The sequence below is a fragment of the Peromyscus maniculatus genome, chromosome 7 (genome assembly GCF_049852395.1).
Source record: "Peromyscus maniculatus bairdii isolate BWxNUB_F1_BW_parent chromosome 7, HU_Pman_BW_mat_3.1, whole genome shotgun sequence".
Lineage (NCBI taxonomy): Eukaryota > Metazoa > Chordata > Mammalia > Rodentia > Cricetidae > Peromyscus > Peromyscus maniculatus.
In genome coordinates this window covers 85,793,069-85,819,251 of record NC_134858.1, presented here as the reverse complement: position 1 = coordinate 85,819,251, position 26,183 = coordinate 85,793,069, and the positions used below count along the sequence as shown (strand labels likewise).

The following is a 26,183-nucleotide window of genomic DNA, read 5'->3' as shown; positions in this document are numbered from 1 at the left end:
GCGTACACATGAGTGTGTTTTAACAGGATCTCATGTAGCTCGTGCCGCTACGCTGGTCTAACTCCCTCTGTAGCTAAAGACGTTCCTACCTCCACCTCCCCTGTGTTGGGATTAGGAATTACAGGCCTGGGCCACCAATCCGGGCCTGTCTGTTTTTGCTTCACCCCAGGGCCATTCTCAAGAGGTTTCGAAAGGCTAAGTTCAGCAACAAGAAGGGACATTATTTCAGGTGCTGGGAGACTTTTGCCAACTGTCAGACACATTCTACACCTAGTACCCAAATAATCCAAAGGTGGATCGTCTAGAGGCCTAACTGGTGGATATGATGCTTGATGAGGGGGCCAGAAAGCGAAGGCAGAGGGAGGGCCCTGACACCTACATCTACTCAGACCATTGGGGCATGTCACAGAGAAAGCCTCTCCAGGGACTGGAGGCCCCATTTTCATGCCATTCTCTCTCTCCCTAGCTCAGCTCCCCAGCTTCTGTGCCAAAAGGTGAAGGCACCACTCTTCTCTCAGAGACTATCCTGCATGGCTAGTGTCACACACACACAGATGAGTACAGGAACCCTGAAGCCTGAAACCTTGATCCCGGGCCTGCCTCATTACCACAGGACACACTGAATTTAGCTGACGGTGTCCACAAACCACCTGGTGCGAAGTACCAGCCAATCCTGACTCCTTTGGAAATGCCCTCCTAGGAAAGACTTTGAGTTGGGTGAAGGCAAATGACTATGTTTGGGAATCCTTGATTCTTACTCCTGGAGCTAACAGGGGAGACTTCTGGTGGCCAAGGTATGCTAAGACAGGTGAGGCCAACTAACACTTTTTTTTTTTTTTCATACCCTTGAGTGTTTGGACAGCGTCTATGTCTGTGCACCATATTCATGCCTGGTGCCCACAGAGGCCAGAAGCGAGAGCATTCAGTCTCCCAGAACTGGAGTTTGATTTTGAGTGGCTATGTAAGTGTGGGGAACTGAACCTGCATACTCTAGAAGACAAGCAAGTGCTCTTAAGTTCTGAGACATCCTTCCCACCCCCTCACACTACTCTCCTGGCTCATCAGGCTGAGACAGAGTTCCCCCATCATCCTGGGTAGTTTCGTGTCAGCTTGACACAAACTAGTCATCTGGGAAGAAGAACACTCAATTGATACCTCCATAAGATTTTCCTGTGGGCAAGTCTGTAGAGCATTTCCTTAATTAGTGATTGGTGGGGGAGGGCCCAGCCCACCGTGGGTGGTGCCACTCCTGTGCAGGTGATCATGGGGTGTATAACAAAACAAGCTGACCAGGCCATGAAGAACACGCCAGTAAGCACCACTCTTCCATGGTCTCTGTATCAGCTCCTGCCTTGAGTGGCTCCCTGTTGCCCAGGACGTCCTCTCAAGCTGGTTTGGTCCTGGTGTTTTATCACAGCAATAGAGACCCTGAGACATCCATGGAGGTCCTTGAGGTCACCACAAACACACTCCTTGTTGTTCCCAGAAGCTGCCACTCAGTATGTTTTCTGGGGAGTCCATGAGAATGGAAGCTAGCACTATTTTGATCTGTGGAAGTCTCCAGCAGTCATTCCTCGTGGTTCTGTTTCTGCCCTAGACATTGGGAAGAGTGGAGTCAGCTGGTTTTGTTTCTCCCTTGTGCCAAATGTTTAGAAACAAGAGCCTAAAAACATTCAGTCAAGAGTGGCAAATGGTCTATTACCTGCAAAGAAAAAGGGGAGCATCATTTTCTCTCAGCAGCCAAGTGCTCTAGAACTCTGTTACTGTCTTCCCTGGGGCAGGTAGGACCTCTAGCCACCAGTATCAAAACCCTACCCAGGAACCCAGCAGCTCAGGTGCTTTCCGGATGCTGTAGCACAGGAATGTATGTATACACACACCCTCTCATACACAAAGTATGTTATAAAGCTCACAAAAAAAAACTAACATTGGCAAATGGATTATAAGGAAACACATTTATATTAGGTGTTAATGTTTTAATTTCTCTGGATACCACAACAAAACACAAAGTAGACAGCAGAAATTCATCTCTTTAATTCTGGGAGTTAGAATTCCACACCGGAGTTGTTAATCACTAGGTTTGGTGTCTGGGTCCACTCAGGTCACCACATGGTCTTTCTTCTGTGTTCCCACCTTTCTCCACATTTCCTTTTCCTGTGAGGATGTGTTCACAGGTATCGTGATAGAATTTAATTTTATATTCACTGCCTCAAAAAAAAATTTTGTTTCCAAAGCCAGACATGCCTTTAGTCTCAGTACTGGACAGGCAGAGGCAGGTAGATCTCTGTGAGTTCAAGACCAGCCTGGTCTATAAAGCAAGTTCCAGGACAGCTAGGATTGTTACGTAGAGAAGCTGTGTCTAGAAAAATCATAGAAAGAGAGAAAAAACTCTGTCTTAAAAAACCAAACAAAAAAAAAAATTTCCCCTGACACTTTTTTTTTTGCATATGGGTGGTTTGGCCCCATGTGTATCTGATCACCACACTATTGCATTGTCCAGAAGAGGGCCTCAGTTCCCCGGACCCGGAAATCACTGTGAGCCAACAAACAGGTTCTGAAACTGAAACCCTGGTCTTCTTGAAGAGCAGCAAGTGCTTGTAACTCCTGAGTCATCATGTCAAGGCTCTATCTGGGGGCTGGAAAGATGGCTTGGTGGCTAAGAGCACTCACTGGTTGCTCTTCCAAAGGACCCAGGCTTGATTCCCAACACCCACATGGAGGCTAATAACTGCTTGTAACTCAAGTTCCAAGAGGTTCTGATGCCCTTTTCTGGCCTCTGCAGGCACTGAGCACATATGTGGTACACAGACATACATAGGTACAGGCAAAACATCTGTACACATTAAAAAAAAAAAATTAAATATGCAAAGCTACACAGAGAAACCCTGTCTCAAAAAACAAAAAATCCAGAAGTTACTGGAAAAAATGTTTTAAGCATTACTCTATTAATAATGCTTTATCAATCTGCTTAATAGATAAAATATTTGATTTTTTTAATAAAATTCACACCAAGAAAAAAGTATGATGAATCTCTGTGAGACAGAAAGCAGGATCCTCTATTCCTAACACATGGGGCAGAGCTAGAGACACAGGAAGCATAAATGGCTTAACAGCATCAAATAAAAATGCATACAGGCTAAAATTTTGAGGGGTAAGAGCATGAAGGTACTGTTAATAATGGATTACTGTCTGTTGTATAAATCTGCACGGATTAATCAAATCTACCTTTATGTTTACCAAGCTCAATCCCAAGTAGCATGTGCACACACACACACACACACACACACACACACACACACACACACTCTCTAGAATTTAAAGCCAGGGGGAAAATGAATTTGAAAATGAATAAAACAAGCCAGTGTTCAATTAGAAAGACCTCACTTCTGTGTGTGTGTGTGTAAATCATCTGTAAAGAGTTAGAACACCTTATTATCTATCAAAGGGAAAAAATATCCAACCAACCATAACTTTGTCTAATTCCACAGAGTTCATGCACCATTATTTTTGAGACAGCATCTCCATGTATATAGCTCTGGCTAGCCTGGAACTTGCTATGTAGACCAGGCTGGGCTTGAACTCAGATCTGCTTGGCTCTGCCTCCTCAGGGTTACAGGCCTGTGCCCCCAGGCCATTTGCACCAAGAATTCCACTTCCTGAGGTGGAGACAGCAAGAGTCGGTACGGTCCTGCAGACTGACCATCCTGGCGTCCTGGGGAAAGGAAAGCTGCATGGTCCATGAAGAACGTGTGCCACATCATCACTACGTTGTGTGAAAGACATTTCCTGAGGTGACACAGTACACAGTCTACTCACCCCAGAAAGGGAACCCACAACAGACCAAAGTCATAACTGCACCCGTCCTGACTGGTGAACCAATGACTTTAATTGGAGTTCCAGGAGTATGGGTAAGGGTGGATTACAGGATGACTGAATCAGCTGTAGCACTTAGAAGGCCACCCAACATGGGTGACAGGAAAGCTGCAACCTGGGGCTCTTACTACAACTCCTACACGTAGCCTGACAGGTCCCAGGAGCTGCTCTTGGCAGCTCAACTGGCCAGTCTCCTCGAGCCGGTGCTCCCTGCTGCTGCTTCTCACAGGGATTGGTGAGCCTTGCAAGTTTCAGTGTTCCCAGACAGAGGAAGTTTGTTTTCCTCCTCAATGTCCCCACCCTCTAGAGAATGCTACAATTTGAAAGAAACTGCTAGAAAACACGGGGACGGCCAGCTCTGAGGCCTATGACCTCAGCCTGTAGAAGTATATTCCCTGAGATTTTTGTGATGTGTGACTTCGTAGACATTACACCTCACGACTGGGAAACTCCCTGAGCCATACACACCTGCGGGCCTCCAAGTTAAAGGGCAGCTATAAATGATTGCCCTAAAGGAGTGCTTCAGCAGGCTGAGCTGGTTACAAATGCAAATCAATGCATCCTCTCACTGGGAATCCAGAGGCGAGGCCTAGGGACTTTGAGGAGCTCCTAACGTGAATTTTTGTTTTTGTTTTTTGAGACAGGGTTTCTCTGTGTAGCTTTGCTCCTTTCCTGGAACTCACTCTGTAGCCCAGGCTGGTCTCAAACCTGGCTCTGCCTCTCGGAGTGCTGGTATTAAAAGCATGTGCCGCCACCACCACCCGGCTGTGAATTCTTGCACACCTTAAACCAGTGGTTCTCAACCTTCTTAATGCTGCAATCTTTTAAATGCAGTTCATGTTGTGTTGACCTCCAACCGTAAAAATTTTGTTGCTACTTCATAATTTTGCTGTTACGAATCTGAAAAAAATCTGATGTGCAGGTTATCTGATATGTAAACCCCAAAGAGACCCACAGGTTGAGGACCGATGCCTTAAATCAACTAGGTAATCGGGAATCGAGCAGAAGAGGTGATTGTAGGAGCCAGAGGGGTCAAGGACAAGAAAACTCACAGAATCAACTAAAACCCAGGCTCATAGGGGCTTCACAGAGACTGAACCAACAACCAGGGAGACTGCATAGGACCTAGGCACTGTGCATACATGTTACAGTTGTGAAACTTGGTCTTCTTGTGCACTCCGAATAGTGGGAGCAGGGGTGGTCTTTGACTCTTGTGCCCGCTTTTGGGACTCTATTCCTCATACTGAGTTGCCTCATCTAGCCTTCAAGTAGATCTGCCTTGTTTGGTTGATATCCATGGAAGGCCTGGCCCTCTCTTGAACAGGAAGAAGAGTGGATGGGGGGGAGGTTGGAGGGTGAGGGAGGAGAGGAAGGAGGGGAAACAGCCGGAAGGTTGTTTAAAAAACAACAACAACAACAAAAAACCAGGAAAAAAGTACAAAGGGGCCGGACAGTAATGGTCCAAGCCTTTAACCCCAGCACTCAGGAGGCAGAGGCAAATGGATCTCTGTGAGGCCAGCCTGTCTACAAATCGAGTTCCAGGACAGCCAGGATTATTACAGAGAAACTCTGTGTGTGGGGGTGGGGAGGAGTACAAAGGGGGTAGGGAGCTGGAGAGATGGGTCAGTGGTTAAGAGCACTGAGGAGAACCTGGGTTCAATTCCCAGCACCCACATGGCAACTCCACCTCCAGCGGAATCTGACACTCTTACACAAACATACCTACAGGCAAAATACCAATGCACATTACCAAAGAACTTGGGAGGTAGAAGCAGACAGAACTGGGTTCAAGGCCAGCCTTGTCTACTAGTTCCAAGGCAGCCAAGGTCTACATCAAGACACCCTGTCTCAATAGCAACGAAGTACAAAGGCAGGAAGAGTTTACAGCGTAATGATGTCCTTTTGCCTAACTACAGGGGTAACTCGGGCAAAATGATGATTGCTTGAGCACAGGAGTTAGCCAGCCTGGGAAACCATTACCCCATCTCAAACACTTAGAGAACCATTTTAAGGCTGCTGGTGGTGGTGGTGGTGGTGCTGCTGCTGCCTAATCCCAGCACTTGGGAGGCAGAGGCAGGCAGATCTCAGGGAGTTCGAGGACAGCCTGGTCTACAAAGAGTTCCAGGACAGCCAAGACTGTTACACAGAGAAACCCTGTCTTGAAAACAAACAAACAAACAAACAAAAAGACACAAAAACAACAACAACAAAAAAAACCCACTTACCTTAAGCCATCCTCAAGAGCCTGACAGATGTACTAGAAATTGTAGGAATACAACCTACACGCACCTCACATCAACTGGGCTAATTTTTATAAATTAACTTTATTGCATGTGACGAAAATAACAGACAAAAAAAAAAAGCCATTTCCATATTGGAATAGTTCTACAAATTGCTATTTGCAAAGAAAGCAAACAGGTATCCACAAAGGCAGGAAAGAAAACAAATCTGTAGGGATTTTAAGAATCTATTTTTTTCTTCACCTCCAGGGGCTGAGGTGGGACCACCTGTCGGTCAGCAGGAGCCTCTTTCACCGGCTTAAGCTGGTTGTTTGAGGAACGGCTCTTCAAGAATTCCTCAAGTTGTTTCATCTTCGCAGCTGAAAGAGGATCAACACCAACAGTCAGGGGGAGGAAATGGTATCTAATTCCCTCGAGTTGGGAAGAGGAGGCGGCTCTAGCGTGGTTTTAAAGAGAAGGGGTCCTGGACCTGGAATCTGGGAAGAGTGTTGCCTAAGGCTGAGCTGGAGGGTGATGGGCCTGAGTGTGTGCGGCCAGCACTTGGGTTCTCAAGGGTCTCCTCCGAAAGGGATCCCCAGAGACACTCATTGCCCAGTGTTTGGAAACTGCAAGAAATTGTGAGAAAGTTTCCGGAGGCTGGGAGTCATCCCGTGGCTTGCTCCCCAGGTAGGTCTCCAAAGTCGCTCACCTCTTTGGACGTGGTGTTCTTTGTGCCAGGTCGCCAGGTTCGAGAGAATATTCTTCATTCGATTCTTTACAGAGGGTCGTCCATATATAGTGATTTCAGCCATCTTCCCAGAATCGACTGTATCCACTCTCAGCAAAGCCTGGCTTATCCACTCTATTTCTGAGATTAAGGATCGGTTTGGGCCTAAACAGATAAAGAGACTAAGCAGTTTTAAGTAGAATGGCTTCAGGTGGGAAAGAAGGGGCGGGCTCTGATGGGCTTGATGGACAGACTGGACTGGACTGGGGAACTGATTATGGACTTGCGGCCCCTATAGAATAATACAGGGAGCTAACCCAGACCCCTGTGGTGAGAAGCTCACCAAAGATCATTTCTGCCAGCCAGGCCTCCATATAGAGCACCAGAGGATTCTCGAGTTCGTGCTCTGGGAACCACCAGGGCCGCACACGAAGCCGCGGAGATGCAGGCGGAGCGCCGAGCAGCTTGTGCGAGGAAGGGTCCCGCATCGTCTCGGCGTGAGCATCGGTGGTATGGGGCCCCATGCTGGAAGGCTCAGCCAGCAAGCAGGAGTAGGTGCGGTACCTGGCTGCAAGCCGCGCTTTTCAAGGCTTGATCCGGCCACGCCCCCAGCCAGAGCGTGCAAGGCAAGTAGGTGGGCTGGGGCCACGGGGAGGGGTAAGGGTGGGGGGCGGAGGCGGAGGCAGGGGCGGACTCTTGCATCCTAGGCCTGCCCAGCATACTGCTGACCCTGAGAATTTGATTTGATGACTTGACTTAACTGACCTCCAGTGTTTTAGTTTATTCCGTGTTACTTTAAAAGACATGGGCTCAGGGCGGTCGGGCTAGTAGGGTCGATAGAATGTCTCTCCTGCTGTCTGCTGTCTTCTTTCACGGTACTGTATCATGTTTTAAACTAAATGGCAGAAGTGGTTATTGAAATACACAACAAATTTGACAAATTTCATTTATTTCTAAATTCCCAATTCATGTGTGCATGAATTTCTCCTTTCAGTCTAAACTGCCATCTCCTCTCTAGGTGTCTCCCAGTTAACTGGGGTCGCTATTGGGCATGAGGTAGAGATGTCCCTGATGCTCCCACAGGTCCATATATTCGTTTTAAGCTGTTCTCCTGAGATGCTCCCAGCTGAGGCTACTTCCCAAACACACAAGCCTGTATCACCCACACCTTGTCTCTTATTTTCAGACTCCCACAGGGAGCTGGAGCTAGCCACCGTGTTGTTTGTGGGCATCAGTTTTGTGAAGACGTGAGGAAGATAAGATCCCTGGTCTTTCTTATCTGGGCGCCAGTTGATTTGTGATTTCCCTTTATTTTGGAGGCAGAGTTTTTGGAATCCTAGTTTCCCAGGTATATATTACTGCATAGTACTTGCAGAACCCATCTCAGCCTCGAAAGAATTAGAATGTGTTTGCTGTTTAACAGGCCCTGCTATTCAGTTGGCCACTGTCTTGCCTCCAGGTGTTTTGGTTTGAATTTGATTAAGAGGAAAGTGGAGGTCATGTGACTATTGCTCCCTCATTTTCCCTGTAGCCTCATGTCTGCTCTTTAAACACTTGGTACCCGACCCAAACCAAGCAACTACAACCAGGACTTCCAGCAGTTTCATTTTCCCAGTTATCCCCCGGAAGGAACCAGCCTGAATGGGTTTCAGTTCAGGCAGCAGATTATGTGAGAGATTTATCCTTCTATCTTCTCTAAATTTTATTTTATTTTCCCAGAGACAGGGTTTCTCTGTGTAGCCCGGATGTCCTGGAACTGGCTCTGTAGACCAGGCTGGCTCCCAACTAAGAGATCTGCCTGTGCCTCCTGAGTGCTAGAATTAAAGGTACCACCACACCTGGCTGCTAATTCATATTTATTTAATTTCTTTTCATGTATTTTATGCACATTGGTGTTTTGCCTGAATGTAGGTCTGTATGAGGGTGTTGGTTCCCCTGGGACAGGAGTTACAGATAGTTGTGAGCCACCGTGAGGGTGCTGGGAATTGAACCTGGGTCCCCTGGAAGACCAGCTAGTGCTCTTAACCTCGAGCCATCTCTCCAGCCCCTAATTCGTATTTCTTAATTACTACAAATGAAGTGTTTCATTTTGACCTTTTTACATCTGTACAACATGTACTTTGCTTGTTCATGTAGTTTATGATGGTTGATAGATATTTTGGTAGGGATAATGCCATGGAGCAATCAATTTTGTTTTCTTTCTTTTTTTTTTTTTTTTTTTTTTTTTTTTTTTTGATTTTTTGAGACAGGGTTTCTCTGTGTAGCTTTGTGCCTGTCCTGGATCTTGCTCTGTAGACCAGGCTGGCCTCAAACTCACAAAGATCCACCTGCCTCTGCCTCCCAAGTACTAGGATTAAATGCATACACCCACCACACCCAAACTTGATTTGGTATTTACATTCACAACATTACATTTTGGGTTTTTTTGTTTGTTTGTTTTTGGTTTCTTGAGACAGGGTTTCTCTGTGTAGTTTTGATGCCTGTCCTGAATCTCAATCTGTAGACCAGGCTGGCCTTGAACTCACAGAGATCCGCCTAACTCTGCCTCCCAAGTACTGGGATTGAAGGGATTAAAGGCATGCACCTCCGCCGCCACCATCTGCAGCCACCGAGTTTTCATTCTTATCTTTTTTCTTCATACAGTTCACTTCCCAGTATGACACCTGCAGGGACTCCCTCACTTAGGGAAGAATAGCACATACGTAACACCAACAAAAATCACTCCTTCTTATGTGTGGTGCCGAACTTGAATAAGCACACTTGCCTGCAGAGCAGCCAGCAGTCCGATATCTCAGTAGGGATTGTGAGCTCACCCTCTGTGACCCGCTGCTGCCATGGTTATGTGATTCTGTATATCCATGCCACGGTGCCGCCAGTGCACTTTAGAGACGGCCCAGAGTGAGCACTGAGCATAGTGATCACACCTGTACGTTTGTTGGACTAGGACTAGGGTATGGGGAATTGCTGTTCAAACCAAGGTATGACTAAACTGGCCACTGAGTCCAGTCCCTTCTACTGTTCTGCTCAATAGTTTTCAGAATATCTTATTTAAATATTTGTTTTTAATATTATACACAGTATAATATTGGTTTACGTTATAACTTTGGTATTTGCTGCTTTTACAAAGCATTTTACTTTTAAAACTTAACATATATTTATCAACCCTCTTTTTGTTTGTTTTTATTAGCATTTTTGTTGTTTTTTTTTTATTTTTTATTTTTATTTTTGAGAAAGTGTCTCACCATGTAGCCCTGGCCATCCTGGAATTCATTGGTAGGCCAGGCTGGCCTCCAACTCATAGATATCCTCTTGCCTCTGCCTCCTGAGTGAGTCCTGGGATTAAAAAAGTGTGCCACCGCTCTGGACATGTTTGTCAATTCTTAGTTGGCTTCCACCTTCAAGCTTGTTCTTAATAGGTACACCCTTGTTGAGGTTATTGTACTGAAATTGTTAGTCTCAAAAACTGTAGTTACTCTGGAATGGTAGAGATGTTTTGAGGCATTTCACACAATAATGTATGTCTCTCTACATTTTTAGCACACACACCTCTGATTTTTTTGAAAGCTGTATTTTATTCAGTATAGTATAGACATATCCTTTCTACATGTGAGAAAGTTCCTAAGAATGTGTACTTTCTGTATTTCATTGAACCAGAAACAGTTACTTGATGCTTTGGGGGTTATCTGGATGCTAGGGATATAAATTATACTTATGTCAGGAACCCATGTCCCTCTTGAGCTACCATCAAATACTTCATTTTTGTTTGTTTGTTTGTATGGTTGGTTGGTTATCCAAAGAGTAGTCATTGTTTCAAAACACAAAAGCAGATAATGTGTAACCCTGGCTGTCCTGGTGTTATCTGCATATAGACCTGTGGTGTAGCTTTGAACAGGTCTGTTAACTCCTAATTGCCTTGGTTGTGTGTTCTGGAATGTTTTAAGATGTGTTACATGTGTTTATGCTGTGGAACATTTGTTTTAATGATGCAAAGATGTGTTGCATTCTTTTATGTTGTGTTTGTTTAACTCTGTGAAGCTGTGTTACTGTGCCTGTCTAAAACACCTGATTGGTTTAATCAAGAGCTGAACAGCCGGTAGCAAGGCACGAGAAAGGATAGGCAGAGCTGGCAGGAAGAGAGAATAAATAGGAGTGAGAAAGAGGAGGAGAGGAAGACTCCAAGAGCCAGCCACGTAGCTACACAGGAAGCCACAGAGAAAGAAGTAAAGATATACAGAGATAGAGAAAGGTAAAAACCCAGAGGCAAAAGGTAGATGGATTAATTTAAGAAAAGCTGGCTAGAAACAAACCAAGCTAAGGCCAGGCATTTTTAAGAAAGAATAAGCCTCCATGTGTGGTTTATTTGGGAGCTGGGTGGCAGGCTCCCCAAAGAGCAAAAGAGCCAAAAGAATAAAAACCACCACCAACAGTTGTGTTGTGTGGTTTAGTTTCCTAACCTTGCTTCAGAGCTCTGTCACAAAGTTGAGCTACAGGCTTCTCTATGATTTGTCCAAAGGCAACACATAGAGGTCCTCATATTACTGATGTATTCATCATATAATGTGGTGGGTTTTCACAGATCTCGGGCTACTAAACATTTTAATACATAATACTGATTGGCCAAGGTTTCTGGATCTATCTCATTCAAACTAATGTCTACTGACATGGTCAGTCAATTGGAACATTCTACAGAATAATGCTGGCCTTAATTTAGGAGTAAATTCTGAGTGCACTCACACCAACACAGGCATCATGTTTAAACTTTTATACGATTCTGTCTAAACAAGTGTCTGAATGAAGTTAAAATGGCTGCTTACAGGCCAAGCAGGCATATGTCATAGAAAAACAATGGCCCGAGAATTTGGAGTCCATGGCTTTAGTCTGTGACTCATGATAAGCTGTGAGGTGGATGGCAAGATGCACCAATAGCTATACTTCCTGAGCATTTACCCTGCATCCTTCACTTTAATTACATCACTTATCAATCACATGTCTATTGAGGACTATGTGTATTTCCTGGGTAGAGTAAGAGATGCAGACATAAATGTACCCTAGCTCATGTGGGAATACATGCATGTATCCATCAATGATGAACTTTAAACTGCTAACCTGTGCTCATCACTGCGCTGTGGGGTTATTAGTCACCACACCAGAGGTACAATGGAACCCACTATAAGAGCTTTTATTAGGGAAGGGAAAGGGTGAAGGTGGGTAGGCCTACCAAAAAGAAAGGGGGTGGAGGGGGAAGGAGCGGGAAGGAGAGGGAGAGGGGTGCGTGCTACCTCTGGCAAGAGGCGGAGAGAGCAGATAAGGTAGAGCCTGCTTTTGTAGTTCACCTCGCCCAGGTGTTTAAGAGCTTACCTACCTATGCCACGCATGCGCATAGATTATGTGATCACACTGTGTGTGTGCAGATACATGACCACACTCATGGATTACGTAGCACTATGGCCCTGGAGTGACTAAGCATTTTGCCTGGCCTCTGACAGCACATGCATGGTCACGTGACTCCAGAAGTAGCTAGGAATAATGACAAGCAGCACTCATGTAGACCTGGGAATAAAGGACATCAGTGGTCAGCAGAGGCTAGCTGCCCATCCTGCCCCATCTCACTGTGAGGTGGCTGGTCAGAACCTGAATAAGCATGTCACACAGAGAACAGAAGTACGTGCATGGCACAGGAAAGAAAGAGCTGGAGAAACTAATGACAGATGGCTTGCCGGAGATCTGTTTTGGTGGGGTTGTGGGGCTGTGGCTGTGTGGTTCAGGTCCCAAAGAGGATGTGTGGAGTCGGCGGGGAGGGTGGAGGAGAACGGACCCAATCTGAGGGTGAAGCAGGATGGCTGCCGGCAGTGTTTAACTGAAAAAAGGCTACACCTTTTCTACTCTATAGTGGCACACAGGATTAAAAGGGAGACAAGGAGCATGTGAGCTGGAGTGTGGCTTGAGATCAGGGGTTGAGGAATCCAGCACTGACCTTGACAATAGGCACCAGTCATGTGTTAATGGTAGGGCCACAAGTTCCTCTTGCTAGAGATAAGAAGAATGACTACTTTATCAAGCAGAAACTTTCCTCAAGCCCCCAAGGGAAGGGAGAACCTTATCCAAATGTCTGACCTTGGGAAAAGGACTTCTTCTGGGGAGAAGACTATACTACAATTTCTTTTATTTATTTATTTATTTATTTATTTATTTTTATTTATTTTTACAATTTCTGAGTCTTACTATATGGACCTGTTCCCCCCATAAGGCTCACAAAAGGGAGGGTCCTGATGTCTTACTCTTTTCCCATTATACCTTACCATTCTGGTTGCTCTACAACATTTATTAACTGAACTCTTGCCCTTAATGGCCTCAGGCTCTGTATCTGAATTGTAGACATTTCATCCTTGAGATCAGGTATGTCTAGTAAATCTCTAACTTTCCTGTTCTTGGTGTAATTAGGAGGGTATTTTGGAATTTCTGGTTCTGTGGTGACAGGGATTTTTTTTTCAAAGAATTATTTTGTTTAGAGAGGCTGACATTATACACATTTTTTTTTTTTACCAAAAATAATTATATGTTTATGATACAGGGAACAGGACATGGCACAAAGTAAATAATAATTGTCACCTTTTATTGTTATACAATAGACATTTTGTGGGGTTTTTTTGGAGGGGGCAGTATCTCTGTAACTAAGGCTGGCCAGGAAATCACTTTGCAGTCCAGGCTGGCCTTGAACTGAAATTAGCTTTCCTGCTTTAGCCTCCCCAATGTTGGAATTACAGGTATGAGACACCACAGTGGCTTTCTCAAATAGATTCTTAGCACTAAACTTGTTTGAAGGGTAGCTACATTAGAAAATAAATTTGAAAACAAAGAATCTTGCTATATTATCCAGACTTGTCTTAAACTAATGGGCTAAAGTGACCCTTTGGGGGCTGGAGAGGTTGCTCAGTGGTTAGGAGCACTGGTTGGTCTTCCAGAGGGCCCATGTTCTGTTCCCAGTCAGGGTTCATATGGCAGGTGGTACACAACTGTACTTCCGGTCCTAGGGGGTCTGATGCCCTCTTCTGGCCTCTACAGGCAGTGCATGCACATTGTGTACAGACAACAGGCAGAACACCCCCACACATAAAAATAAAGGTTAAAAGAAAAAAAAATCAGGCAGTAGTGGTGCACACCTTTAATCCCAGCACTTGGGAGGCAGAGGTAAGCAGATCTCTGTGAGTTCCTGGACAGCCAGGGCTGTTTTTTTTTTTTTTTGTTTTTGTTTTTGTTTTTTTTGTTTTAACAAATAAATGGAAGAATTAATTGAGAAAAAAAAACGCTAACAATATCCCCTGGTCCCCACACATACACACACATGCGAATATGGGAGAGAGAGAGAGAGAGAGAGAGAGAGAGAGAGAGAGAGAGAGAGAGAGAGAGAGAGAAAGAAAGGGAAAGAGAACAATCTTCCCACAATTGGTCCATAAGCTCCCTGGAATATCCTCTCCTCAACAATCAACTCACTGCTCTCCTCCTCCAGGTCAGTTCTCCTGATTCGGTGTCTCTGGTTATATAAGCTGAGCTATGAGCAATGCTTCAGGCCCTTCGGACTGGCTGTTGGTTAAAGGGCATGCTGCTCATGGCTGGCCGCCACCTGAGGCGGCCATGCCCACAGAGGAGAGTGCTGGTTGGAAGAATCACAAGCCATAGTTACCTTTTAAGAGCTTTGTTGGGAGGGGGGGAGAGGGAGAGAGAAGACAGATGGAAGGAACAGAAAGGAAAGAGAAGAAGGGGGGAGAGGGGACAGACAGAAGGAAGGAGCAGAAAGGAAAGAGAGGGATGAACAGAGGGCCCACCCGCTTTTTAGGCTGGGACACAGCACAGGCTGATGACGCAATTAAGGACCAAATCCTTACACTGGCAATCTGAATATTGCCTGAATATTCAGGACAGGCAACCACCGCTGCTAAATATTCTTTCCTCAGGCAGGACTGTTACACAGAGAAACCTTGTCTTGGAAAAAAAAAAAAGTAAATAAAAATAATAATAAAAATCAATAAATAAGGTGAGCTTTATGGCTTGGTCTCCCCAGTGGCTGTGACTACAGGCATATAACCACCAGACCACCAGACCTAGGCTTTATTGACATTATATTCAAGGTTGCTGGGCAACAGAAGCAAAGCACAGAGCCCAGATGCCTCATACCTGAGGCTTCTGGCCTGTCTTTGGACTTGTTACTCCTCAAGCACACTGCTGTACTCATTACACACCTGGAATGATGACTTAAAATTCTACTTTACTGGAAAATTACATGCTATGAGTTGTTTTTTTTTATTATAATGGGTGTTGATGTATTCAACCGTCTTATTAAATAAAAAACACAGAACCAATGTAAAAGAGAAAGCCAAGAGGTCAGAGCTCAGAGCTAAAATCTCACCCTTCCTCCTGCGGTGTCCCAGCTCCCGAAAAAAGAGATATTTCCTTGTGTGTCAGTCGTTTTAAAGTCATTCTGCCTTCTCATTGGTTGTAAACCCAAACACGTGACTGCCTCGTCACTGTCTGTATGTACAGCCCTCTAAGTCTTAAAGGTGTATGTCTCCAATGCTGGCTGTATCCCTGAACACACAGAGATCTATGGGATTAAAGGCGTGTGCCACCACTGCCATGCTCTTTCTATGGCTCTAATAGCTCTGACCCCCGAGCAACTTTATTAACATACAATCAAAATCACATTTCAGTACAATTAGAATACTACCACATTTCCCCTTTTCTATTTTAATAAAAAGAAAAAAAAAGCAAAAGGTTATAACTAACAAAAGAAAAACTATATACAAAAGTACAATAACTATATACAATATATACAAGTAATGAATACCTAAACAGGTATTTGACAAATCAGAGAAAATAATTCCATTATCCTATTTTGGTAAATCCAAGATGTATCTAATGCACTTTCTACCCTAATTAATTTTCAACTATAACTAACTAATTTTCAACCATAACTAACTAATCTTCAACTCCCTCAGAGACCCAAGAAAAGGGAATAATATTAGCTAACAAAAATAAAAACAGGAAGTGCATGCAAGAAATTTCCAAAAAATTTGAGTTGACAGAAACAGCCAGCTGCCTGGGCAGTCACCTGAGGTTTTTCCGCAGTGTTGGGGCATCATCTTCAGCCTATAGGCTTAGCGTATCTGACAGACTCATTTGAGAAGTAGGATGTACACAGGTCAACAGTTCAACCTCACATTGGGTGAGAGCAGTCCATGTACCAGAAACGCCTGAATTCCACTAGTATCCTGTCATGATTCAGGATTTTAAATTCTTGAAATTGTTGACAGTTTTTGAGTTCAGCTGTCCATTCTTCTTGGCTGTGTATATATGGCTTCATCTCAGCATCCTCTTCTTCTCCACATCCCTCTATTAAATGCCAGTCTACTTTCGAGAGGCATGAGCTTTCAGCTGCTGTTCCATTGCACAACAGAAGCCATCGGCCCTCTGCCTGTTAAGCTGCCTTCGAGGAAAAGGGCACTGTACCTTTTCCAGATTGCGAAGGCCACTTCAGGGATGGGGCCATATTGTCCTGGCCTCAGAAGATGCCTTTTGATAAAGCCATAACCACACTTGTTTTGGCAAGAATCAGTAGTCCTTTGTTTCGTGTTCTGTCTGTCCATTTTGTCCTGTTGATTCGAGGATACTTTGTTGTCCAGTAGCTAACTTTTGCCACAATGAAAGTTGACTCCATATACAGTTTCTTCAATGCCCATATTTTCTCTGAAGTAGATTGGTACTGCCAGGAGCCAACATGTCTCAAAAAAGAAAAATTTTCTAAGTTATTAAAACATTTAAAATGCCATATTCTGTAGATCTCTGAAGGGTTTGAAGATGACCTGTCTAAAACATCTCTGCTCAATTTTTAAAACATATCTAATATGACTACAAGTTCTATTGTAATGTCTAACTACTAACTTTCATTTCTTTATATCCTAATAGTTGGTAATAATATAAAATGTACGAACTCCAGATATGGGTTTTTGCTGTACAATTCGAGGCAAGATCCAATCAGCTCTCTTGATAAGATCAATTCTATCGCTTTTGGGATATTTGCTGTTAATTTCTCCCAAAAAATTACTGCAAGCTCTTTGCCAAGGTTCACTTTCTGTCCATAATTTTTCAATGTCCTCCTTAGTTAATGGTACAACAATTTCTGCTGGGTCTATTCCTGCTAATTGACGAAGTCTCAATTTTCCTTTGCAAATCAAGTCAGAGATTTTTTCCACATAAGTTTTTAATTTTTTATTTGGTTTATTTGGTAAAAATATACATTCCAATATAATATCTTCCCTCTGCATTAATATTCCTGTAGGAGAACGCCTAGAAGGTAAAATAACCAAAATGCAATCCAGCTTTCGATCAATACAATCCACATGCCCTTCATGTACTTTCTTTTCTACCAAGGCCAATTCTTTTTCAGCTTCAGGTGATAATTCTCTTGGACTATTTAAGTCCTTGTCACCTTCTAAGGTTTTGAACAAATTAGTCAGTTCATCATTTTTTACACCAACAATAGTTCGTAGATGAGAAATATCTCCAAATAATCTTTGAAAGTCATTAAGAGTCTGTAGTCTATTTCTCCTAATTTGCACCTTTTGGGGTCTAATTTTTTGTAGCTCTATTATATATCCTAAATAATTAATAGAATCTCCTCTTTGTATTTTTTCAGGAGCAATTTGTAGTGCCCAGCAAGGCAAAATTTTCTTTACTTCTTCAAACATTATTTCTAAAGTATCTGCATTTGAGTCAGCTAGTAAAATATCATCCATATAATGATAAATTATAGATTTAGAAAATTTTTTACGTATCACTTCCAATGGCTGTTGTACAAAATATTGGCACAGAGTTGGGCTATTCAACATTCCCTGTGGGAGGACCCTCCATTGAAATCTTTTAACCGGTTGAGAATTATTATAAGTAGGCACTGTAAAAGCAAATCTTTCTCTGTCTTTTTCTTGTAAGGGTATTGAAAAGAAACAGTCTTTTAAATCAATAACACTGAGAGGCCATCCTTTTGGTAACAGAGTAGGCAAAGGCATCCCAGATTGTAGAGAACCCATTGGCTGAATTACTTTGTTAATTGCCCTAAGGTCTGTTACCATTCTCCATTTACCAGATTTCTTTTTAATAACAAATACAGGAGAATTCCAAGGGCTGGTTGATTCTTCAATATGCTGAGCATTTAACTGCTCTTCTACCAGCTCTTCTAAAGCCTGGAGTTTCTCTGTTGTTAAAGGCCATTGCTGGACCCATACAGGCTTGTCTGTTAACCATTTTAAAGGTAGAGCTGTTGGTGTCTTTGGAAGATCATCAGTTATTGTGCCCTGTTCTTGTATAATATGGATGGCTGGTGACCACTCATTAGAACAATATCTTCTAATATTTCTCTCAGTAACATGTGCTAGTTTATGATTTGTTTCTGAGATTGGAGGGATGTTAATCTGAGTATTCCATTGTTGCAACAAGTCTCGACCCCACAGGTTCATAGTTATGTTAGCCACATATGGTTTTAATTTTCCTCTCTGTCCTTCTGGACCTATACATTCCAGCCATCTTGCACTCTGTTTCACCTGAGATAATGTCCCAATTCCTAACAGTTGAACGTTTACCTCCTGAAGAGGCCAAGTTGGATGCCAAAATTCTGGTGCAATTATGGTAACGTCCGCACCTGTGTCTACCAGGCCAGACAATAAAACACCATTTATTTTTATCGTTAATTTTGGTCTTTGTTCATTAATAGAAGTTTGCCAAAAATTTTTCTTTATGTATTCTCCTGAATTTTCTATTCCCTCTGTTTCATCATCCTGACCAGCATGATTTATTCCAATAGGCATTTGGTTATTTAATCGCTCAGAGCAGGGATTTCCTCTATGGCTGCAGGAAAGTTTTGAACTGGATTTGCAACGGGGGCCTGCGTGAGGCCCCTCTGGGAGTTTCCTGAAGACTGAGGCAAAGGATTACCCTGTCTGTCCTTTGTTGATCTACATTCGTTGGTCCAGTGTTTTCCCTTACCACACCTTCTGCATACTCCAGAAGGAAGGGGCATTCTGTTGCCATTGTTTCTTGAAGAAACATTGTTTCTAGAAATGACCTGTCTACAGTCCCTTTTCAAATGTCCTTGCTTTCCACATCCAAAACATCTAACATTTCTCAAACCTTTTGAAATTGCTTCTCCTACCCACATATCATCATGCTCATCAGCTTCAACATTAACTGTTTCTCTAATCCAATCTTCCAAAGCTGCAGATCTTGCCCTTAATGGACTGATTATTCTTTTGCATGCTGCATTCGCATTCTCAAAGGCCAAAGATTCAATTATTGCCTTACCAGCTTCTGAATCCGAGACCATTCTCTTTACTGCTGAAGCCAGTCTTTGTAAAAAATCTGTAAAAGACTCTTTTGGGCCTTGCATCACCTTTGTAAATGACTCAGATTTTTTTTCCTGGTTCCTCAACTCTGTCCCATGCATTCAAGGCTGCCGTTCAACATAAAATTAGGGTTTGGACATCATATAAACATTGTGTTTGTACTGAAGCATATTGGCCTTCTCCAATAAGCTGATCCTGGCAAACTTGTATTCCTTTATCCCTCCATTGTTTTTCTATGTTTTTAGCCTCATCCTTAAACCATGTCAGAAATTGAAGTCTCTGGCTGGGTTCCAGAACACCTTGTGCAAGGTCCCGCCAGTCCTGTGGTACAATCCTATTATATGTTGACCAAGAGTTTAACATTTGCTTTACATATGGGGAATGCATGTCATAAGATACAATTGCCTCCTTAAACCTTTTTAAATCCAACATTTCAATTGGAGCCAAAATGTTTGTGTAGCCATTTGATCAGGCATCTGCTGTACGGTTACAGGATAAATTAAGGGTGACTGTGTGAAAACAGGCTTTCTTTCTGTAACCTTTGATCCAGACTTGAAACAACTTCACTGGTAATTTCTTCTGTCTAAATTTTTACATGTTTAACAAGTTCTTCTAAAGCTGTTATCTTGGCACTTAAATTGACTATCTCTTTAAATATTAAAATGAGGATTAGCATAGTGATAAACTGCATAATTCCACCAATACTAATCTTCTCATATAGTTGTTCCATTGTCAGACTGCCTAAAATTTTGAACAAAAACCAATTTTCTTCCAATGTACACATAAAACCCATTTTTTTTTTTTTTTTTTTTTTGTTGTTTTTGTTTTTCGAGACAGGGTTTCTCTGCATAGCTTTGCGCCTTTCCTGGAGCTAACTTGGTAGCCCAGGCTGGCCTCGAACTCACAGAGATCCACCTGGCTCTGCCTCCCAAGTGCTGGGATTAAAGGCGTGCGCCACCACCGCCCGGCTCCATTTTTTTTTTAATGTGGAAAAAAAATCTCTTTTAGATAGTTTTCTTTAAAATATCTGATATGTTATGACTTACCAAATCTGCGTAGAACAGTAGAAATCCGAGGGGATTTTCAAAACAGCCACCTAGTATCCGAGGTGTAAATCCAGAGAGAGAGAGAGAGAGAGAGAGAGAGAGAGAGAGAGAGAGAGAGAGAGAGGAAAGAGAGAGAGAGAACGCACAAGAAAGCGTAGCTGGCTAAAGGTTAAATCCAGCCACGTGTTCCCTCTTGTGCTGAGTCAAGGCTTGGGTCTGGCTTCCTTAAGCTCTGACCATGTGCGTTGGCTTTACAGGCAGAGCCCTGTTCGGCAGGGCAGGTCTGAGTTGTTTGTAGCACCGGCTTTAAGCAAGCAGGCTTTAAGCAAGCAGCTCAGTTAGTCCGGCCTGAGGCCAAGCAGATCTAGGCCCGGGCTAGGGAGCCAACTGCTCAGACTAGGGGGCCGCCGCTCGTACTAGGAAGCCGACCGCCTGGCCTGCCGCCCTTGCGGGAAAAGCGGACCTGCCTCCAAGCCAAGCGGTTTTTAATGGATTCTTGTCACGTTGGGCGCCAGATGTTGATGTATCCAACCGTCTTATTAAATAAGAAACACAAAACCAATGTAAAAGAGAAAGCCAAGAGGTCAGAGCTCAGAGCTAAAATCTCACCCTTCCTCCTGCGGTGTCTCAGCTCCCGAAAAAAGAGATATTTCCTTGTGTGTCAGTCGTTTTAAAGTCATTCTGCCTTCTCATTGGTTGTAAACCCAAACACGTGACTGCCTCGTCACTGTCTGTATGTACAGCCCTCTAGGTCTTAAAGGCGTATGTCTCCAATGCTGGCTGTATCCCTGAACACACAGAGATCTATGGGATTAAAGGCGTGTGCCACCACTGCCATGCTCTTTCTATGGCTCTAATAGCTCTGACCCCCGGGCAACTTTATTTATTAACATACAATCAAAATCACATTTCAGTACAATTAGAATACTACCACAATTGGGATTTTCTTTTTTTACACCATTTAAAAAATTTTTATTTTAGATGCTTTTATTTTTATGTTATTTTTATGAGTATGACAGTTCTTCCTGTATGTATGGGTGTGTACCACATGTGCACCTGGTGCCCACTGAGTTCAGAAGAAGGCATCAGATGCCCTGGAACTGAAGCTGTGAATGGTTAGGAGCCACCATGTGGGTGCTGGGAATTGAACTCAGATTCTCTGGAAGAGTACCAAGGACTTCATTGCTAAGCCAACTCTCCAGTCCCAGAATTTTTTTTTTCTTTTATTTATTTTTTTTATTTTTTGAAACAGGGTTTCTCTGTGTAGCTTTGCACCTTCCTGGAACTCGCTCTGTAGACCAGGCTGGACTCGAACTCACAAAGATCCACCTGCCTCTGCCTCCCAAGTGCTGAGATTAAGGGCATGCACCACCACTGCCCAGCTGAATTTTTTTTCTATTATCAGCTTGATACAGTACAAATTCTTATCCTAATAGTGAAATGTTTCACTGAAGCTTGCCCAGTGATTGAGTAAACCCAAAACTTATTATAAGCCACAGTCATCCTAGGGTCTCCCCTTCCCCCCCCCCCCCCCCCCCCGCTATATAGCCTCCCTGGATCTGTGGGTTGCAGTCTGATTGATCTTTGCTTTATATCTAGTATCCACTTATGAGTGAATACATACCATGTTTGTTTTTCTGGGTTTGGGTTACCTCACTCAGGATATTTTCTAGTTCTATCCATTTGCCTGCAAATTTCATGCTGTCATTGTTTTTCTCTGTTGAGTAGTACTCCATTGTGTATATGTACCACATTTTCTTAATCCATTCTTCAGTTGACGGGCATCTAGGTTGTTTCCAGGTTCTGGCTATTATGAATAATGCTGCTATGAACATAGTTGAGCATGTATCTTTGTGGTATGATTGAGCATTCCTTGGGTATATGCCCAAGAGTGGTATGGCTGGGTCTTGAGGTAGACCGATTCCCAATTTTCTGAGAAACCACCATACTGATTTCCACAGTGGTTGTACAAGTTTACACTCCCACCAACAGTGGAGGAGTATTCCCTTTGCTCTACATCCTCTCCAACATAGACTGTCATTAGTGTTTTTGATCATAGCCATTCTGACAGGTGTAAGGTGGTATCTCAGAGTCATTTTGATTTGCATTTCCCTGATGATTAAGGATGTTGAGCATTTCCTTAAATGTCTTTCAGCCATTTGAGATTCTTTTGAGAATTCTCTATTTAGCTCTTTAGCCCATTTTTTCAGTTTTTTGTTCAGTATTTTGATGTCTAGTTTCTTGAGTTCTTTATATACTTTGGAGATCAGTCCTCTGTCAGATGTGGGGTGGCATTATACACATTTTTATCCTTTACTGAAGACCACGCCAAATTTCCCAAAGGGAAAGGCATTAATATTGAGAATCACTAAAAGTAAATGTTAAAAGGTACTGGAGAAGTGAGGTTGTTATGCCCAGATTGTGGGGACCAACAAAAGACCACCACAGAGACCAAATCCCATATGTAAAAGCAAAGAGCCTTTATTTTCAAGCTCAGGGCTTGGACTCCATGTCCAATGCAGCAGAGAGCCCAGAGCCCAGGCAGGGTGGGGTTTTTATCATAGTGGAGGTTGTGGGGGAGGGGTAATAAGGAATAATTGGAATGTCAGATATTTCCCCTTAGAGGCAGGCCCCACTAGGTGAGGTCAGCTTATGGCTTTTCCTGGGTCTACGTGTTGCCTGTCAGAAGCTATGTCTGGGCCTCTAAGCCTGTTATGGCAGCTGTGTGGTCAAGCTGTTTTGGGCATCCCCACAAGGTCTGCAATGTGGAAATGCTGGAACTTTGTCAAGCAGCAATAGTCACTATATGGTCCACACTGGTGTCTACTTATATTTTCTGCTCTTCAGTAATTTATTATCGTGTACAGCCCAGGATGTGTGGATCAACATAGGTACATTTCATGTGTGATATTAAGGCCATTTCCTTAGTAAAGCATAAAAATTGCCAAGGGTGAAACGTTTCATCATTAATGATAAATACAGGGTGTTAGTTATTCGGTGGCTCTCTTACCCTGAGAGGAAATGTCACGAAACACAACAGAATCCACTAGCAAGAGTTTTATTAAGATAAGAGACAGAGACAGATGTGACAGGCCTGTTGGAAAGACACATGCATAAGGAAGGAAGCCGGGAATATGGCGCCGTCTTATAACGGCTGGGTCACGCATACGTATGCAGGTTCATGTGGCTACTCCACACATGAGTGTAGATCACATGGTTGCGCTGCACGCTTTACGCAACCATGCAAAGCCACGGGGTCCTGGTCACGCGAGACGTTTTGACCCGGAAATGGCTATTTTGACCCAGAACTGGCTAGGCGGAAGTGTCTAGGTCCGCTGGGCATGCCCAACCATGGGGGCATGTTGTAAATCTATCACAGGGTCTGCCTATGTGTGTCAGTGGAGACAATACAGTGAAGGCAAGAAAGTGTAGGGCTGGGCGGTGGTGGTGGTGCAAGCCTTTAATCCCAGCAGAGGCTGAGGCAGGCGTGTCTGTGAGTTCCAGGAAAGGTGAGCCTGGGCTACAGAGTGAGTTCCAGGAAAGGCACAAAGCTACACAGAGAAACCCTGTCTTGAAAAACCAGAGAGAGAGAAAGAGAGAGGTGTAGTAGGGAGTGTTGTTCATTTTACAGGGTTTCAAAGTGATCAAAGAAGCTGGTGGAATTCTGCCATTTAACCATAATAATCACAATATTCACTTTCGATTCATTTATGTATTCCATTATTTATTGAGACAGTCTTTGTATGTAAGCTTGGCTGTCCTGGAGCTCACTACATAGAACAGGCCGGGCTTGGACTAACTTGCCCCTGCCTCTGGCATGCTGGGATTAAAGGTGTGCACCATCAGGCCCAGCCCCATTTTAGATAGACTCCGAGGAGCAGCATACAATGACGCACATGGTCAGGCATCCTCTAATGCAGCCCTGCTGGGTAAAGCAAACTCAGATCTCACTAGGAAACCTTTGTGGGCCTCCACATTCACCATAGCCACTGACACCAGAAGCAGCATGTAAAAGCACACTTCAATAATTAGCCAAAGAACTGGGCCAATTTTCCTGCCAGTTCATGTTGAAGGCTTATGCAGGGTTAGTCATCTGATGGAAAGTTTCACCATGTGGCAGCTAGTGAATATGACTCGGAGACTATCCCATCATGTGGGACATGTAGGCACCGGTCTCCTCCCAGTAAGGTGATCAGAAACAAGAGAGAGACAGCTGATCATGGAAGGATATGATGGAAGAAGTCTACCCTTTTGTACTAACCAGCATTCCTCAATTTGGAAGCAACTTCCTTTTTTTTTTTTTTTTTTTTTTTTTTTGAGACAGGGTTTCTCTGTGTAGCTTTGTGTCTTTCCTGGAACTCACTTGGTAGCCCAGGCTGGCCTCGAACTCACAGAGATCCGCCTGCCTCTGCCTCCCAAGTGCTGGGATTAAAGGCGTGCGCCAGCACTGTCCCAACAACTTATACTTTTGAACAGAGATGGAAACAAAGAGCATTTCTCACTCAAGTTAATTCTGTCACGGAATCTTCTCACAGTGACATGAACGTAAGTTATATGTACCCACAGATGAAAAGGAAAAGGGACAGGCAGCTCCCTGTCTGCCTACCCAAGTGAAGGCATTACCATATGTTCTGTATGCAATGTACAGTACTATGCTCAGCAAAGCATGGAGTGTAAGCACCAGTTCTGTGCTGGTCCACAGCCGTCCAAATACCCACTCTAGACTCACTCACTGCTAAGCATTTACTAGACATCATAGAACAATCCTGAAGTAGCCAACCTTTTTCTAAAGACTTCACCATTTTGGTTTTTATATTCAGAACACTTATAGGCAGGCCTTGTGACATTTTTTTTTAAAGTTTTTTTTTTAATGGGTTTTTTAATTTTGTTTGTTTGTTTGTTTTTTGAAACAGGGTTTCTCTGTGTAGCTTTGCACCTTTCTTGGATCTCACTCTGTAGACCAGGCTGGCCTCGAACTCACAGAGCTCCGCCTGGCTCTGCCTCCCAAGTGCTGGGATTAAAGGCGTGCACCACCACTGCCTGGCAAGAAACATGTCATTATACCTGACATACAGTCATGTGTCTTTTTTTTTTTTTTTTTTTTTTTTTGGTTTTTTGAGACAGGGTTTCTCTCGTGTAGTTTTGATGCCTGTCCTGGATCTCGCTCTGTAGACCAGGCTTGGCTTCGAACTCACAGAGATCCGCCTGGCTCTGCCTCCCGTGACATTTTTTGGTGTCCTAACAAAGAACTGACAGCAGAGAGAGTGTGGGAATTGGGCTGTGTTCATGTGACTCTAAGGAGATTTGGATGCTGGCCATCAGGCCTCATGTTCTCACACTCAGTCACCCCGAATACATTTAGACGTTACCACCACAGTTCACGTAATGTGTGTCAAGTGGAAACTGAATCCTTGATCTTCCTGAACCCCATTTTGAATTATAAAACTGTACTTGAAGGGAGTAATGAGAGCAAATTTTTATCAGAAGCATTATTCGTTTCATTCTGTTTTCCTGCCATGAAGCTGCCATGACTTCCTCTGTTGTGACTGTGTTCCTAGTGTCTGCAATTTTGAGATACCTTTGTGGGAAGCGTGCCAAGTCCCAAGAGGACACCAGGAAAACTTCAGAAAATAAGATACCACAATTGAACAAAACACCTAAAGGTACCGTGCAAATCCAATGATAAGGAAGAATTATGAACAGCAGTTATAGATTATACCCTATGCTATATATGCAAAACTATGAAGAGGTTTAGAAGAATTTAAAAACATTTTTGGCTCTCAATTCACAGTTTGTCAGTAGAAAATCAATGTCAGAATTTTAAGATGAATTTAAGATTAAAATTGTCTGTTATTTATTTATTTATTTTTGGTTTTTCGAGACAGGGTTTCTCTGTGTAGCTTTATGCCTTTCCTGGAACTCGTTTTGG

General features: G+C 43.5%; 2 protein-coding genes across 6 annotated transcripts in view; one reads left to right on the top strand and one right to left on the bottom strand.

The window, feature by feature from the left end:
* Nucleotides 1-6,183: 6,183 nt before the first annotated feature.
* Ooep (oocyte expressed protein) lies at nucleotides 6,184-7,406 on the bottom strand. Its single transcript, XM_006995090.4, has 3 exons — nucleotides 7,163-7,406; nucleotides 6,802-6,984; nucleotides 6,184-6,472 (listed from the first exon to the last, which is right to left on the bottom strand). Exons 1-3 carry the CDS (start codon nucleotides 7,341-7,343, stop codon nucleotides 6,333-6,335), a joined length of 504 nt encoding a protein of 167 aa, XP_006995152.1. The 5' UTR covers nucleotides 7,344-7,406; the 3' UTR covers nucleotides 6,184-6,332.
* A 2,267-nt stretch (nucleotides 7,407-9,673) lies between these two features.
* LOC143274298 (uncharacterized) overlaps nucleotides 9,674-26,183 on the top strand; it is a 41,601-nt gene continuing 25,091 nt past the window's right edge. For all 5 annotated transcript variants that reach the window (XR_013052876.1, XR_013052878.1, XR_013052877.1 and 2 more), the window contains exons 1-2: nucleotides 9,674-9,797; nucleotides 25,813-25,917. Coding sequence is in view for 1 of the 5 variants with exons in the window: in XM_076576797.1 (XP_076432912.1) it covers nucleotides 9,773-9,797; nucleotides 25,813-25,917 (130 nt within the window). In the remaining 4 variants the exon portion in view is untranslated. The remainder of the gene's footprint in view (nucleotides 9,798-25,812; nucleotides 25,918-26,183) is intronic.